Source organism: Paralichthys olivaceus, chromosome 15, assembly GCF_024713975.1.
Source record: "Paralichthys olivaceus isolate ysfri-2021 chromosome 15, ASM2471397v2, whole genome shotgun sequence".
Lineage (NCBI taxonomy): Eukaryota > Metazoa > Chordata > Actinopteri > Pleuronectiformes > Paralichthyidae > Paralichthys > Paralichthys olivaceus.
Window position 1 is genome coordinate 13373685 of NC_091107.1, and position 16664 is coordinate 13390348.

General features: G+C 40.9%; 2 protein-coding genes across 3 annotated transcripts; one reads left to right on the forward strand and one right to left on the reverse strand.

Moving 5' to 3' along the window:
* Nucleotides 1-2164: 2164 nt before the first annotated feature.
* Nucleotides 2165-5371, reverse strand: LOC109628749 (sialidase-3). Its single transcript, XM_020086077.2, has 3 exons — nt 4802-5371; nt 4396-4635; nt 2165-4289 (listed from the first exon to the last, which is right to left on the reverse strand). The coding sequence occupies exons 2-3, from the start codon at nt 4618-4620 to the stop codon at nt 3282-3284; spliced, it is 1233 nt and encodes a 410-aa protein (XP_019941636.1). The 5' UTR covers nt 4621-4635; nt 4802-5371; the 3' UTR covers nt 2165-3281.
* Nucleotides 5326-16345, forward strand: xrra1 (X-ray radiation resistance associated 1). 2 transcript variants are annotated; one of them, XM_069510275.1, is made up of 16 exons: nt 5326-5588; nt 6250-6398; nt 6487-6558; nt 6644-6716; nt 6787-6884; nt 7274-7407; nt 8572-8679; nt 9051-9168; nt 9260-9337; nt 9413-9506; nt 9592-9710; nt 9809-9949; nt 10389-10518; nt 10646-10761; nt 10869-10974; nt 11472-16345. In XM_069510275.1, exons 1-16 carry the CDS (start codon nt 5564-5566, stop codon nt 11654-11656), a joined length of 1746 nt encoding a protein of 581 aa, XP_069366376.1. In that variant the 5' UTR covers nt 5326-5563; the 3' UTR covers nt 11657-16345. The 2 variants fall into 2 exon arrangements, with proteins under 2 accessions (XP_069366376.1, XP_019941635.2); XM_020086076.2 differs by having other exon boundaries at nt 5326-5614; nt 11472-16342.
* The last annotated feature ends 319 nt before the right edge of the window (nt 16346-16664 follow it).

Here is a 16664-nt window from a genome sequence, read left to right on the forward strand (position 1 = left end):
ATAACACAACACGAAACATACGTCCATAGATCAGCAACCACTAAATCTACCTCTGACCCCAAACAGCTTTTCTTCATTTGAGGCTCATACTGAAATGCCACTGCTACAATAACAGAGTGCATCATGGTCTTACACTAAAACAGGAACAGATTTTTATGTGACTCTAGAAAATGGAAGCAACGTGTGCTGAGCATGGCACACGTGGACTCTTTTTGTGCTTAAAGGAGATATATTCTTTTTGGAGATGTCTTAAGCCTCTAGCTAGCTTTGTCCCATCAAAAGCTTGAACACATAAGGTGTAAGTACAAAAAGCATTATTTCATAAAGGATTACCAAGGTATCCAATTTAGTTTTTACCATAAACGGATATATATGAAAGCAAAGGGGTTAATGAAAGGTGCAGATACCAACCTGAACACTTCCGTCATCTTTCATCAAAAGGTGACAAATTATCTATAAAAAGGTCATTAAAGTCAAAGTAGATGATCAAGACATTTCTAACTTGCAAATGAACAAGGCATTTTTTCATTTTCTCCTGTGAAAGACAGACAGAAAGAACTCAGACCAAAAACTAAATCGACCCCTGTCATCCTCACATCCCCCATGTGAGGCAGCTCTCTGCCAGTGGACCCCAGGGTCTTTCAAATGGACGGTCCAGGAGCAGCATCGCAGCCGCAGTGTCCGCCGCTGTCTGTGCTGCTAAAATAGCAGAACTCTGCTGGGACACACCACAAACACTTAACCACAAAACAGAGAACATCTGCGACGCCAACACTGTTAATCTCTCCACTAATGAACTCCATAATGTCATCAGAGTGAGAGATGAGACATATGTGTCTTGCAGACAGCCAGCCTCTTGATAAACATTATCACGTGTGCTGTAAAACATTGGATGTCTCACCGCCAACACTGTCGGAGAAAAAAACAAACAGGTTTCAACATATGACTCATCCTTCCTGCAAAGGAACAGGTTGGGCGAGGTGGATAAAAACAGAAACGAGTCGCTGTGGAAAGTTAATAAGCACATTCGAGACGTACAAGCCCCCACATCTAATAAAGTGCACCTCATATCTTGTCTAGCTTTTGCATCAGATCAGAGATGGTGTTCATGATCATGACAGTAGCAGCCTGCAGCTGCTGCTGTGTACCCAAGGTCACAGGACACAGTTGAAATAGCTGGTAAAGGAAATACACAGTTCTCAAGTTAGTGTGTCTTTTCAGTGGAATATTTTTCTTATCGTTAAAAAATCCACACAAAAAAACCAACCCTGAATCGATCCTATTATGATTGTAAGTACTGCCTGTGTATTCTAATCCTGATATCGCCTGTTCGTCTGTGCCATAAAGCTCCATTGTTTCCAAAAACGCATCAATGAGCCATTTCACTGCACTGGGTGACATCTACCTTCATTATAATGGAAACAGACACTGTAATTTATCTTAGATTCTTTTCCAAAAAGCTATACACCGTCCTTCTACGGGAAGTACTCACTGGAGCATCAAATGTGATTTCACCCACAGCGATTCCCTAAGAATTTTTTTATGAATAACGTTTGATAAGAACACCCAGATAATTACAGAGCCTTTAAAACAAATATTCAGTGGGAGCCACAAGACGGAAATAAGACAGACTATTAACATATTCTTGCTTTAGGTCTTTGCACAGGATTTAGCATTAGCTTTATTCCTCTAGTTGTATTAGTGAAATATTATTATCATATTGCTATATTTTCACTTTGACAGGAAATCATGTCACAACACACAAAGTAGTTTTCATTTGTTAACTGTATCAAACAGTCACTCAATGTAGATATTGTATCAATTGGAAATACAAACAACCAGATTCCAACCTAGACATAAATGTTTCTCCTTAATTCGTCCCTGCTGTCTGCACATCTGTTGCGTCACATTCAAATCCCTACAGGCCACTTTGCAACAAAAGTCCTTCACATCATTTCAACACGCTGCAGCCTTTTAGCCTCCTCTGCCTGCTGAGGGAATACATACTCCCCACAGCTGATTAAGTGCTTCTCATGGCTGCTTTTAAAACTGTATCCATGCCCTGATCTTTTGCCAAATGATTATTGTTTACCTTGTCCACTTAAATTGATGTCAACAACAATAATAATTATAATTACAAGTGCAAAAATGAACAGAAGGTGAGTCCGATGATCACAGGTTACCTTTATTTTCTACTAAAATACATGTTTCATGCAAGTTTTGTCACTTTTCCACAACAGTCAACAAAAACACAATGAAACTAGCGCAGAGTCGCCTCGAGGCATTTTGCCTCACGACATCGGGCAAAGACAGATGTTAAAAGTTGTTCATTACAAGGTTTTGTATGTTTGCAAAATCCTAGAGGCTTTGTATGTAACATGTTGTCACATGCGTTTATATGACATCCGAGGGCCAGCTAATCATTCTTGGTCATAATCCTGCAATTGATAAATAATAGTACCATAGTGCTTCTTTGGAAAATCATGCAAAATGTACTGGAAAACTGGAAAAGAATAAGTAACTGCTGGAAAATGAAGGTAAAAAGTCGCCCAAATGCTGTTGACAGAAGTTGTTTGGTGAAGGTCCTTAAACTCTCTCTATCAATCTCTGTAACCAGCTGTTTTACAAGCTGGTACAGTTTAGTTGGTCTCTTCATTGATTATTAGCTGGATGCGGCCAGTAAGTAAATGTTTCTCTTCTGTGACCCACAAAAAAGGTTTTGCGCTGACAGGCGACAGCGGCACAGCTGAAGTTCAGAGAGCGGAGTAGAAGGCATATGTGAATCAGAGTACACTGGATCTAAAAGAGAGACTGAGCATGGAGAAAACTCTTCACTCGACTTTACAAGGCCCGCGAATGATCTTCATATGAAAATAAAAAGAGGTAGGCAAATTCTCTCCACTGCTCAGGAAAACTGACAGTTTAATAAGATGCAGAGTTGGGGTATGAAGTGCTCGTCAAACATGCTACACACATCGTCTGTTTTTAAAAATGACAGTCCAGCACAGCATGCTTCGAATCGACCACCCTCCCCTTTTCCTTCCTTGTACAATTGGTTGCATATCAACACTATTAGGACTTCAAATACGTTTTCATGTATACAGGGAGACAACAAAACACACGACTCATGCATTATCATCTCCAGAATGTAGAACAACAGTAAACACAGACGGATGTTACTGCACACCATATTCAGTGGGGTTTTTTTGTTTGGAATTTAAGGTTGCATGACAATGTCAGGGAGCTCTGTTAAGTTAATACACATATAAAGCAACCGCAATTCAATGCATCTTCTTTTCTTTCTTACCGCCTGTCTGCATGACATCATTAAGGGTAAACGACATGAAGGCAATCTGCTCAAGTTCACTCTCTTTCCCGCACTCCATCAGGCACGAGAACTGATCCTTGTCTCCATTGTAGGCCAGGTCCGAGTAGCCGCTGGGTCCCCTGTGGAAGATCCTCGGCCGGTCCCAGCCCGACGAGTGCAGGGGGGACCGGTTCAAATACACGCCCATGTCCCTTCTACTAGACTTGTTGGTTGGATGCATGAAGAGGAGCCAGGTTTGTGTGTCAGGAGACAAGAGGGATGTGCCGCAAGCTTTGCTTTCAGCGTCGTCGTTTGGGACAAATTCGGGAGCAGGGAAGCCGATGACGCTGCCCTGACAACCCGAAGGTGGTTCGACGAGCTCTGAGGCCATGTGGGGTTTGTCGAAATACACGCCACTGTTTTCGCTTAGGGCCTCGCATCTGTGGCCTCCAGTGTTACGGGCATTGCAGTAAAGATGACTCCTGCCCTCGTGGTCTATAATCTCTGCCATTTCACATTCACACGACTTTTTTCGAAGCATCTTACCTATATGCCACGTCTGTCCAAAGTCCTCACTATAAATAGAGAGTGCACGTGGGTACACTGTGAAAGGAATGGGGTAGGAGCAGCATCTGTAAGAGATGAAGTAGGCGTAGGCTGGGATGATCAACCTGCCGTTCTCCAGCTGAACACCGTGGCCTGGACCCACAGCGAACGTGGCCCACTTATGGATAGTTTCACCAACCACACTCTCTGTTAAGTCTTTTGTTGGACTCCAAGTCTGCCCATCATCACTGCTGCTAACACAACAGAGGCGTGCCTTGTTCTTACCTGTGACGATCTGCCTAATCTCTGTAGCGTTTCCCCACACGCAGATGAAGAACAGAAACAACATTTTGCTGTTTTTTTCATACACGGGGCAGGGGCTCATGGTGCGGTGGTTTGGTAGACATGCTGTTGACAGCTCCTGACTGGGGGACCACTGGAGAGGGGGAAAAAAGGACAAGAATGAGAAAAGGTGAGCACAGATCACGCTGAGGGTTTTCAGTATGAAAGCAAAGGGGTTAATGAAAGGTGCAGATACCAACCTGAACACTTCCGTCATCTTTCAGCGTCCCTCTTCTCATCACAAGAATTTTGGCATCATGATCACAGGGGGAGGATCTTTTCTCTGCAAAGGCGAGGAAGGTGTGACTGTGCCTCAGATAGATGAGAGCAGGGATCCTGTATGTGATCCCACTGGGCTCCTTCTCGAACAAAGTTGTTTTGACCAGTTCCTCTATGCTGCCACTCTTCGACGCCGTGTTCCCCATGGTGGATCAGAGCTCCTGAGGACAGAGAACCATCCGGATGTGTGACAAGCGTGTGTTTGTGCCCTTGTTGTGGCTTGAAATCACAGACTGGTGTTCAGAGTTGTGTGATACATGACACATGACCGCACAGCTCCACGCCGCATCTCACGCACACTGCGGGGACTGTAACAAAGCATCTTACCTTCACTTGTCACTCGTCACCCTTGATTTTTGCGTGAACGACATCTCAGCGTCTGATTTCACGCTGAACCAGGGACCTTTGGTGTTCACGACACTGATGCTGTGGGTTCATCGGAAGAGAAGACTTGCGCTGGAGCGAGAGAGACTCTCACACGCACTTCCTCGTTGGTCGTGACGAAGACTGACTAGCAACATAACCTGGAGCAACAAAGACTATACTTATCATGTGGTTTCCCGTTTTTATGCTAACATGATAACAGACAAGCTAGCTGCTAGCTGAACAGGAGATGAGTAACCAGCCTCCCGCGGCACTCACGAGTGTCCGTGTTTAGCGTATGCGCACTGTGATAAGAACTAGCTAGCTAACCGGCTTGAGTGAATATCGTTATCTTGATAACAATCATTAAGAAAAGTTGCGTTGCGTGTAGGAAAACTGCGGGATACACGTAACAACAGCTGTTAAATGTCCCTTAATGTTTCAGGCTAGCTAGACAGGCGGTGCATCATCTTATCGTCGAGTTCAACCTTTGAGCAGTTCCGCTTTGTACCCATCCTCATCGCCCCCTGCCGGAGCGGAGGGGAACCTCCCATTTTAAGCGCTGTTGCTAGGATACGCAGCACCACAGTGGAGCTGCAGCAGCTCAGCGCGTGAGAAGCGTTACTGACGTGCGTGTAAAAAGTTTTTATTTCCTCCAGATAAATGGATTTAGACGAGACAACAAGATGACTGCTGCGTCCTGCACACTGGAGGACGGACAGAGACATGCGACCAAGTGTCTCCCTGCTCGGTCAGTGCTCCATCGGAGGAAGGACGGTGGGTTAGATTCAAGTGAAATGAGATCGTGCATGAACAATAACTGGTTTATATAAAGTCAGGCTGCATGGAAACGTCAGCAGAATGGCTCTGTCACAAAAAGTTGGGGGATTTCCCTGTAGGTTACTATAATAAAAATAATAATCATAATGTGACACTAATATATTCTGACCCCTCTAAACATCGGGTCTACGGATACTTTAATAAAGAGTAATGGCAAAATATTATTAGCTTCACAGCCTCTCAATTTTTCTGTTTTTTATCATTGATATCTGTGGGTTTCGGGCAATTGGTCGACCAAACAAACAATTATGATCCCTACTTTATCATATGTTACAGACAAAATGCAAAAGCACATCATCATACACAGTCATTCAACAGCATTAATGAACAGAAGCATTAAACAGTATAGAAACAGTATAAAAACCCACATTACCAACCAGATAATGTCTCATTAAAGTGCAGGATTAAGTGATTAAATGAAGGAAGCAACTTCTTTTTAAAACAGGAAATCACCTGCAAATAAATCAACATTATATTCAAGAGAATAATTATTGGTAACTCGAGTGTTCCTATTTCTGAATCTCCAAACAACATGTGCTGAGATCATTTATTCTGTTTTATTTCCCTCGCAGGGGGTGGACACTGGCTTGTGGCTTACAGGAAGGCAGAGGAGCAGAGTTACAGTCACATGTACAGACGGATTAAAGAGACTCGTGAAGGACATGAGAACATCGCGGTGACTGATGCTCCTCATGGTCACACGTTAGATGGACCCTTCCTCGTACGTCATTGAACTCTACTTATGTGAAAATTGCTGATTTGACTACATGTAGCACGATAAGTTGTCCAATGTCCCTTTTCCTTTGCAGCTGCGGTTACATTGTGTAGATAAACCATCCGAGCTGTGCACCGTTCACATCAGTGAACAGGAGCTAGATTCTGTAAGAGCCACTTTTCCCATTTTAGATCAAATGATTTGGTCGTCTGTGGGTTGGATGGACTAAATATATTTTCCTATGTGCTCAGGTGAAGCCTGAAGATCTCAAGATGTTCGATAACGTAGCTTACATCGATGCCTCTGTCAACCTCCTGTCTTTAGGTGATTATTCTTACACATCACTCAAACCCTGTGTAAAATCTTCTTTTGAGTTCCTGATATTTCTCTCCAGGGTCTTTCAGCAGTTTTGTGTCTTTACGAGAACTCAATCTGTCTGTAAACGGGATTCACAACATGACGTTTGATGCCTCCGACTTCCCTCACCTCCAGGTGAGATGACTGATACTATACCTATTAAATAAACCATTTTAAACATGTACATGTCAATCATAAATAGTCACTGCACCAAAACACAACCTGACCTCACTTTTTAATCTTTACAAGAACTGGAGATTCTTTTACTTCCATCTAACGTGATTTCCTTACGCTGCTCCCTCTGCTCGTTTTCAGCTTCTCTCCCAACTCCAGTTCTTTCAGAGCTTTTCTCTGATCTGGTGACAAATAAAGGAACCATGTGCTGCTAGTTTAATCTCTACTGATGCTACAACCTGCATTTTAAGATTCGTAATTAAGTTGTTTTGGTGCAGGACAGATCAGCAGCCCATGTAGAAAATGTATACGTTTTTTAAGTAATCTTTACTATTTTCTGAAATCCTCAGGTTTTGGATTTGTCCTACAACAGTCTGTCAGCTGACGATGTTGTTTCCATCAGTCGGCTTCCTCGTCTAAAAGTCCTTCATCTGACTGGAAATCAGCTTCATCATCTTCCTCCTGATCTGAGATCCACTCAGCTGTTAGTCCACTAACTTTTATTTACAGCATTCTTGTAACTTATGAAAAACATGCTCATCTACATTCAGACAACCAGTTCATTAATTAGCTCTTTTTGCTTTTAAACATTTTGATGTAAATTGAGCTGAAACATGAACATGATCTACATGAACACAAATGAATCCACTTCCCTTTAGACAGTGTTTGCTTATTTGTTCTGGGAAAAATGTCCCAAAAAATGTATTGACTAAACTAGAATGGCACTCAGTTGAGCACATACCTCCTTTAAAGCCAGACAATCCCACACGTCTGTCTGGTTCTTAGAAGAATAAAAGGAAAAAGGAACAAACAAAATTAGCATGTGTGGGCTTGCTGTGTTTTTTATGTTCCCATCTTCACACACAGGTCAGTTCTGTCAATCACTGCGTCGTGTAGGTCCTGTTTTGAGAAGATGACAAAAAGCTGACTTTCTACAGAAAAGCTATTTTTAAAATACTCTGCCATGAGTCACGGAGAAGCTGGCACAATGAAAACATATTTTCCACATCAAAATTATTGAATTCTCCAACTACGGTCTGACACTGCCTCCACTCTTCTCTATTTTATTACTGCAGAAAATATCTTAAGCAGGCAGCTCACATGAAACAATATGTTGAATATGTCTTTGTGATTACAATTTATAAGCAAGAATGAATAGTAATCTTTTTTAACACATAATGATGCAAATTTTTGTTATGGTGATTTTATATATATATATATATGTATATATTTTTTTAATATCTAATAATATATACCTGTAATCATGACCTTTTTATATATTATATCTAAATCATATATTATCATTTAAATGATGTATATGCACATTTATGATGTAATATGCTTATACTTGATCAGTGCATTAGTTCTGCTCAATGTCATGAGGTGTTTGTTCATCACCGAAAATGGTCACTAATCCAAGATGCATTTGAAACAGTTAGTAAATTAACCAGAAGGTGGCGTACACATGCTCCAGATTCTCACTCCTGATCCTGGTGAAGAAAACATAAAGACATTTAATACACCTGCTCTACAGCCTCCTATATAAAGTCAAGCAGGAATCGTTGCATTACTTTCACTGTTTATTATTTCGTGTACTTTATAAACTCTAAGACACTGGTTGATTTCACTATTTTCTTTTTATTTGCAGTTTTGCTGAAGAAGAAGACGACTCACAGTTTAAAGCTCTGGAAGTTCTGATGCTTGATGACAACAAACTTTCCTCTGGAGTCTTCAACAGTCTCAGAAAGCTGAAAAGGTCATTATGTGGGTTTATATTTAATATTATATGTTAAACAAATATTATTTAAATCGACATTGCACCAAGTCGCAGCTTAAACCTTAAGCCTGTAAAATCAGTTACAGTGTTCAATATCATCTAATGACATAATTTGAGTGGATTCGTCCTGAAAGCCAATATTCTTGTTTTGGGAATCGTAGGATCCAGTGTTTATTTATATATTGATTTGTTCATGTCACAACAAAAGCAGAGGCACAGGTTTGCAGGAATATACGTATATAATTTGTCTATTCTTCTTTTCTATTCATCTATTGCAATGGAAATACATGACGAAATATCTGGAGAAGCATTTCAAAAATATTAATTTGTTTTTTAATTGTCACTTACAGGTTAAAGTACTTGAATTTACAGGGGAACCACATATCTGAAATACCATTTTTGCAGCCAATGGGGTCTTTGGAACCTGCATCCATTTCTGAAAAGGAACCTGGCAATAAAATCTCACAGGTAATTCATTCTGCAGTTGGTGTTTGAGATGTTTCATCATCGTCATGTTTTTATAGCCTGCATTTAAAGCCTGTGTGTGGTCTTTCACAAGGAAAACCTGGAGGAGCTCTGCAAAGGATCCAATTTGCCACTACCAGAGCTTCAGTTCCTCAATTTATCTCACAACAAAGTGAGGCTCATATAAAATCACTCCACAATTGCAAAAAGAAATATTTAATATGCCTCATCAGTGTTTTGTCGTCAGATTGCAGAGGAGGAAGCCCTGATGGTCGCTGCTTTTTTCCCTATGCTTCGTGAAATCGATATTCACTCTAACCCTCTGACCACAAACAGAAGCGGTAATTCTCTCCTATCAACAAATCTATCTTAAAAGAAGTTTGATTCTGATTTTAGATCGCTAAAAATCTCTTTGTCTGAACACAGGAGACCCTCCCTTACTGACCTACTACCTCCAGGAGAGATTGGGGATAACAATAAAGCGTAAAGAGACACGAGAAGTTCTGAGGGCGCCACTGAAAGTGTCCACTGATCCAAAATGGAAGGTTGGTCATGTCCTACATGGGACATATTGTCTAAATCCCAATATAAAAGTTGAACAGTTATTTTAAAATGCATCTTTTTTGACATTCTCATATCGCAGGTGGAAGAAAGAATCCCAAAGGTGTCAAAGAAACGCTTGTTGATGGACCAGGAAACTGTTAAGAAAACCCCAGAGTGTGATGGGAAGAACAACGAAGACGGCCCCTTCACAGAAAACACGGATAACTTCTTTGTCACTCAGGTATGAACATGTCCGGTGTCCTTGATTTTCATATTGCTCCTGTTGGTTCTGAAATATAAATTCTATACCAATGCATGTTAGAGAAGCGCCTTCACAATTCTGTCTTTTATATTGCCATTGAAATCTGACATAAACCTAGAAACAGTCAAACCAAAAACCACAACAATGATTGAAAAAACACGATAAAACAAAATCCAGATGAACCAGGTCCAGAAGGGGAAGGACGGAAAGCAAGAGAGAGAAAGATAGAGAGAAGGGGGGGGGGGGGGGTCCTCTCAATTCAGTAAGTCTTAGAGATCCTCCGTTTGATTGTTTCTTCTCTTGCACGCAATAGCGAGCTCAAGATAAATGACTTTTATAACAGTGAGCACCCATTGTCACAGAGTATGTGTGTTCCGGGGTTTCCTTGTGTCTTTGCTGGATGTTATTTCAAAATCAGGCTGCAGACGTTTCTAAATCTGATGAACAAGAGACGGCAGAGAACGAGGACGCCACTGTTCCTGAAAAATTCCACCATTACCAAAGGTTGATGGACGCGAACCCACACCCTGGTGTAGTGGAGCCCATTGGTGAGGCCTGTATGGTTTCACCTGCAGCTGTTTATTTTCTGTACATGTTCATCAAGCCCTGAGGGGGTTGACTATACAATGGCTCCACAGTGAAGAGGAAGATTCATGCTTTTTTTTCTGTCAACAGGAATTCAAACAGCTGTTCGGATGCTGGAACACACACTGAAGACTCTCAATGTTTACAGAGACTCAAAACCAAAATCTGATAGCATCCAGATGCCACACAGAGAGACGGAGAGAAAGGTTTGATATCTGTGCTTCACATAATTCCCTTTGAATTAATGTTACTGTCAAATTGTAACAACAACTGTAAATAACGAGGAGATGTTTGGAAACATTTCTGTACACAGATAAAAGATCTTCCACCTTTGAAACCAGCGAAGCAGCCAGCTGAGAGGGTGGAGGACATGCTCAAGGAAATCAGAGAGAGTACAACGATAAGAGAATTCGCCTTGAGTAAGAAAATATCTGACGGATCCCCTGAGTTGACCTTTAATGAACCGACACTTTCGGTCTTTATGTTTATGGCTCTGTGCCAGCGATAGCTCGAGGCCGGAGGGTTGTTCGTCTGTCTCACTTTTCTGAACCTGATTTCTCCAGATACCTCGAGGGAATTTCTTCAAATCTGGTCCAAAGTTCATTGAAACACGAGGATGAATCTATAAGATTTTGGTGGTCACGGTCAAGGTCGCTGTGACCTCTCAAAGCAATTTTATGCTTTGTGAACACAACATCTCAGAAACACCTCCAGGGAATAATTTCAAGATTGGTACAAATCTTCCCTTTGACACATGGATGAACAAATTAGAATTTGGTGGTCGAAAGTCAAGGTCACAACACATATGTTTAGCCTTCTGAACATAAGATGTTAAGATCTACATCTTGACTGAAATTGCACTTGTTGGAGGGGGCATGCAACCGCAGGAAGGTCATTTTCATTTTTCTCCACACAGGCGAGGCCATACACAGCACACGTGTTAACAGGCAAGAACAAAAGGAAGTTTTATCGCTGCTGAGGGACATGAAGACAAAATACAAGATGCTGCACAAGAAAAGCATTGAACAAGTAGCCAGCGTTGAGTCTGACAGAAACACAGACCTTCATGAAGCTCCACCTCCGCCTGGTCAGACGTTCTAATTCACATTCAAAACTTCCTTCTGTGCTGATGTTGGTGTAGACCTGGTGTGTGAGGACCTGGAATCTCTGTTTCCATCTCATTAATACTGTGACAGGCATGTAGAGATGGCTTTGAGCAGCTGCACCTGTTACCAGGTCGATTCTCCCTCACTGCTGTATCCGTGCAACAGAGCTCAAGTTGGACATGACCTTTCTTTTTACATGTGTACCTTTATCTGTTCAGCTGAGTTGACATCTCATTGCTTGCCTGTGCCGTTACATCTTTGAAAAGTGGTTTGTCCCTGAAGCACGATGAAAGGAAGCATTTATCGGCTGCACTTGAAGGACCCCTCGAAATATGGCAGTTTAGTTGCATCACGGTGATGCAATCGGTCTTAAAATGCTGCCTCTCGAAGGACGCAGCCCCTGAACTGAGACACAGCGTAGGTGTCATTTAATTCATTTCCTTCTACTTTTGACAAACGTACGACAGAATTGTGAAGATCCATTGAATAGCACTGTGAAATCCACAAGTGTTTATTTAGGTTTGGGTCAATATGTGCGGGAAAAGGAAACTTGGCATTAGTTCCATCTTCTGCAAGAACGAAACACATGAGAGAAGCTGCAGCCCAGCAGGTTACAGCAGTAGTGGCTATAAGCGGGTGAAGTCAGTAGTAAGACCTCGTAGTTATCTGAAATACTGCACAGTATCCTCCAGGGACACGGTTTACGTTTTGTTGTGATGTTGACTTTTTAACCTAAAGCTGAGGATGTGGTTCTATGTATGGTTTCTTACTATGTGAAATGTTGTTAAGCCATCTGGAGAATATCTATACTGCAAGTTAAAGGTAATCAATAGATTTACTATCTCATATCTCCTGGTTTGTTTATAGATATTTGGCTTTATAGGTATCAGACATATATGATTGTATGAATACAGTGTTACACTTCAGTGAAGCTGTTCGGTCATTATTTCATTTCCATCAGGAACCAGAGTAGAGTCAGCGTCGAGCAGTTGTTTATTTGCGAACAGACCTCTTTAGCTCAGTCAGATTTACAGCTCATGTGTCTTGTTACAGCACTAGTTGATATGTTATACATGACATTCCAACAAGCTCGATGTTTCTTTTTTCATTTGGAGTCATGTTTCTTTGTTTGTTTTCCTTGTTCATTCCTCTTTTGATTTCATGCTTTGTTCCTTCATATGATTCCAATTATTTGTCTTCGGAGCCGCTCGCAGATGTGGAATGCGAGTTCAGCCCAGGTGAAATAAATCAATAGGTGCTGTGAAGATGCTGTCATGCAGAGTTCGACTTTATTACATTCATCTGTGAATATTTCCCTGCTTCTGTATCTGTTACATGCTAAATAAAATATGCATTACGTATTGTATAAAGCCACCTGATAGAATATGTGCGCTGTCATCCTGTGACGTATTTCATGTTTTATTTTGAAATAATGAAAAATGTAATTTTCATTTAATTTCAGATGTCATGTAAACCGCAATATTCATTTATTATCTAAATATTTTCAGATATATTACCTTTGAAATTTGTTTCAAAGCTAATTCTAATTTATATATATTAATATATATGTTGAGAAGGCTATTTCTTATTGACACTGAAGACCCAATATTGAATATTTTGTGTAGAATTATTAAAATAACCAAGCAAAATTAAAGTAGTTATTTGTATAATGACACAAATGAAGCATTAATTTGGTTGTAATGTAATTTGAAAACATCTGATATCAGAATATCCAAAAGAAGAAATAAGCATAAAGTCACGGCAACATAAAGAGGTCGTTCGCTCTGGTGAAGACAATCAGGTCCTGAGAACTCTCACTTGACAAACACCTGGCCGTCAGTGTCTCTGTTTTTTCTGTTAACCACCATACTTTTACTGCTCTACCCAGACTCTAGTGAAACCCAAGTAAAGGCCTTCAGAGAATTTAGTTGTTGCTTTCAGAAACATGTTGGAGGCTGTTCTCCAGCCAGTGAGTCCTGGTACCAATTAACTTCTGACAAGAAAGCTGCTTTCAAAGCTGTGATTGTGAAGTGATAATGATTCGTACTTAAAGCACTCACACGTTGCATGAGTGCAGCGTTTTCATGCTGGGAATAGACCCACCTAATGTTGTGAAAGAGTTTGTTGTACATGTTGGTTTTTCCACTAACAATGATCAGTCAGAGTAACCACTAATGTAATCCATGCAGACAGAAGGCACTCACTGACCTCATCTCTAACCTCTTTTATACAGACTGTTCAAGGCGGGAATGTGACCTCACAAGACTCTTGAGTACCGAATCAGAAACAGCTATTTCTCACATGCCAATGTTCATAATATGAGAATAAGTGAACATTGTAACTTATATCAACATTTGAGATAAACCACGTCTCCGCAAATCAGCACCATAAACCAATAAAGTCCCCTTAGCCCCCAGTTCCTACCTTGCTTAACCTTTGTAATCCTTTTTAATTCCTTTCTACCAGCATCAGTCCTCATCACACACTCTCACCACCTTTCTCTTCAAATGGGGTCAGAATTGTAAAAACAAAGGCAATGGACACTTTCATATTCCCTTATGATTCTGATAAGATGATGTGTAGGCTGCGTTATCAAATGCATCAATCTGTCAGCAACATAGACGCTACTATTTATACAGGAGGCGACATTACTGTTCCCAAAAGATAAGCCAAAGCATCTTAATAGCCACCTGGTGGCTGGCTGCAGTATGGGTCATAAAACCTGCCTTCTCCATGTTAGCGGATAAAGCACAAAAAATGTTTTTCTTCTGTTATATTATGTTGTTTCAGTTAGTTGGTTTTAATAAGCTATTTCATGCTATAGAAACATAGTGAAACCTCACGTTTGACAGCTGAGATTGACTCGCTATTTGTTGAGTGATTGTATCGGTGGGACCTCGTTACCGTAGCTGACTCTGGCTCCAAATGAGCAACATGGCAGCGTTCGCATTCAGGGTATTTTAGCTCCACTTCGGGATAGTGGGAGGAAGTGGAGATGCATCGTCCATTTTTATATACAGTCCGTGGTCAGCACAGAAGATTTTAATTTACTTTATATATGTGACAATGACAATTGTACAGCTGTCAGTCAGATGTGTAACAGAATCCATTAGACATCTTTAATATTTAATGTTACGGTGTGATGAACAATCATCTTCATCAAGAGCAAAACACCATCATCAAAAATCGTTTCATTTTGTGTCGTACATAAAGTGATAGAGAGATTTTTTTTTTTTAAATCCTGACTTTTAGTCCCTACAGTTCAACTTTTGAGAACATGTGAAACTTCTGGATTTTCCCACAATGCAGCCAGATAGTGTCTCTCATCAGAACCTCCCTGTCTGGTACATGTTGTATTAACACTCCACACCCCAGGTCTGTAACACAAGCTGTCTGTTATGAATTTGTCAAATCTAAGACCAGGGTAACCCTGATGACATCACTATGGCATCATCCATGTCTTTTTTCACCACAGGACACATGATGCTGTTATATCTGCTGGGATAAGTTAGATAACAGTATTCCATACAGCCAGTAGACTAAACTTTGTGTGTGAAATTGTTTTTGTTGTATGTCTTCGTCTGCTTTTGAAACATCACTACAAACCCTTTGCTTTCTGTCCTGCTGATCCTGTTGATTTACACTTACTGACCTCATGGAGGCGTGCATGTTAAAAGTGAAAACAATCCACTAATGTGACGAGTCACCTTTACTCTGAGCATAATTACACAGTTGACACACAAAAGCCCAAAGCTACAGTTACTTCATGTTTCAGAGTGAAGCCAATAGAAAGCCATGTCTCTTTAATATTTTTATTGGACCCATTGATATGAACACAGAATAAACAGACAAACAAAAAGGCTCTGTTGTGCTTTTCCTCTTTAACCTCCTTTGCTCTTGCCATGAAAAACTGATGAGGTGAGTTATTAACTGAAAACACATTTTATCCGTGCTCTCTGTGATATAACAGAATCTGGCAGAGGAGCCGGACACTGAGTCCAAAAGAAAAAATAACAAAAGACAGGATGGAGAAAAGCATCCATGGACTATGTCAGACCTGTGTAAGACAGGTTCGTTGTTTATGTTTATGTTTTTTATCATGTATATTTGAAGGTGGTGCGTGTTCACATCTGGAGCATTCATCACAGAAATCAAGCCTGAGAAATGTTTGGGTAAGATTTGTTTGACTCTCGCATTGAGGGCCAACAGTTAAGCTTTGAGAATAACCCTGTGGAGATTCAGACACCAGATTTGGCTCAGGAAGAACAGGCCTGAATACCTCATGAACACTCCTCATTACTCCAGTGCCAAATGAGTTCACTGCAGACTGGACCTATTCATTATTTCTATTGATGGACAATTGAACTGTAACACAATTATCATGTAATCCTGGACAGGCCCTCGGATACTCTGGCTGACATCTGAAAAGAGGTCATTATTAATAATTACAGATTCTTGCTGTTAAGTTGTTGCAGGTCTTATTTTATTCTGCAAAACAAACACCTCGCTGTGTTCTGGCGTTAATAGTTTACGGTCGTCACAAGCGAGTGTTTCAAATTTTCACCTCTCATCCGAGCCGCTCGGGATGAGGGGATGAAGACCAAAGTGCTCATGACACGTACCCCCGGTATTGTCCATGTTTTCCTGGCGAAGGGCCAGTGGCCGGCTAAAGTGATCAGGGCCAACTTAATTAATGAGAGGGCGAGGGTGTAAAAAAACAGAGCCTTTGATAGATTGTGGAAGCATTTTGATGAAGTATAAACTCAGGGGTTCCGCCGAGCACCTTAATCAGCTATGAAAGCAAACACGTCTATCAGACTTAATTAACTTAACACAACTTGGCTCGCTTTGAACCAAAAGGCTGCCTGATTGATTTGCAATGCTTCAGTTGTTCACAAACATTGTACACATGTGTGAGGAACCTCTTGCTGCAGCCGATGAGGGTAGTCGGTTCAGTCTGTAGAAATCAGTTCAGCTCAAAAAGACTTCGATCACTGGAAAGC

Coding starts and splice junctions, on each gene's coding strand:
- LOC109628749 (XM_020086077.2), bottom strand. CDS start 4,620: ATGGGGAACACGGCGTCGAAGAGTGGCAGCATAGAGGAACTGGTCAAA. Junction 4,290..4,395: donor AAGATGACGGAAGTGTTCAG/GTTGGTATCTGC, acceptor CCCCCTCTCCAG/TGGTCCCCCAGTCAGGAGCT.
- xrra1 (XM_020086076.2), top strand. CDS start 5,524: ATGACTGCTGCGTCCTGCACACTGGAGGACGGACAGAGACATGCGACC. Junction 6,717..6,786: donor TGTCAACCTCCTGTCTTTAG/GTGATTATTCTT, acceptor ATTTCTCTCCAG/GGTCTTTCAGCAGTTTTGTG. Junction 9,338..9,412: donor TCAATTTATCTCACAACAAA/GTGAGGCTCATA, acceptor TTTTGTCGTCAG/ATTGCAGAGGAGGAAGCCCT.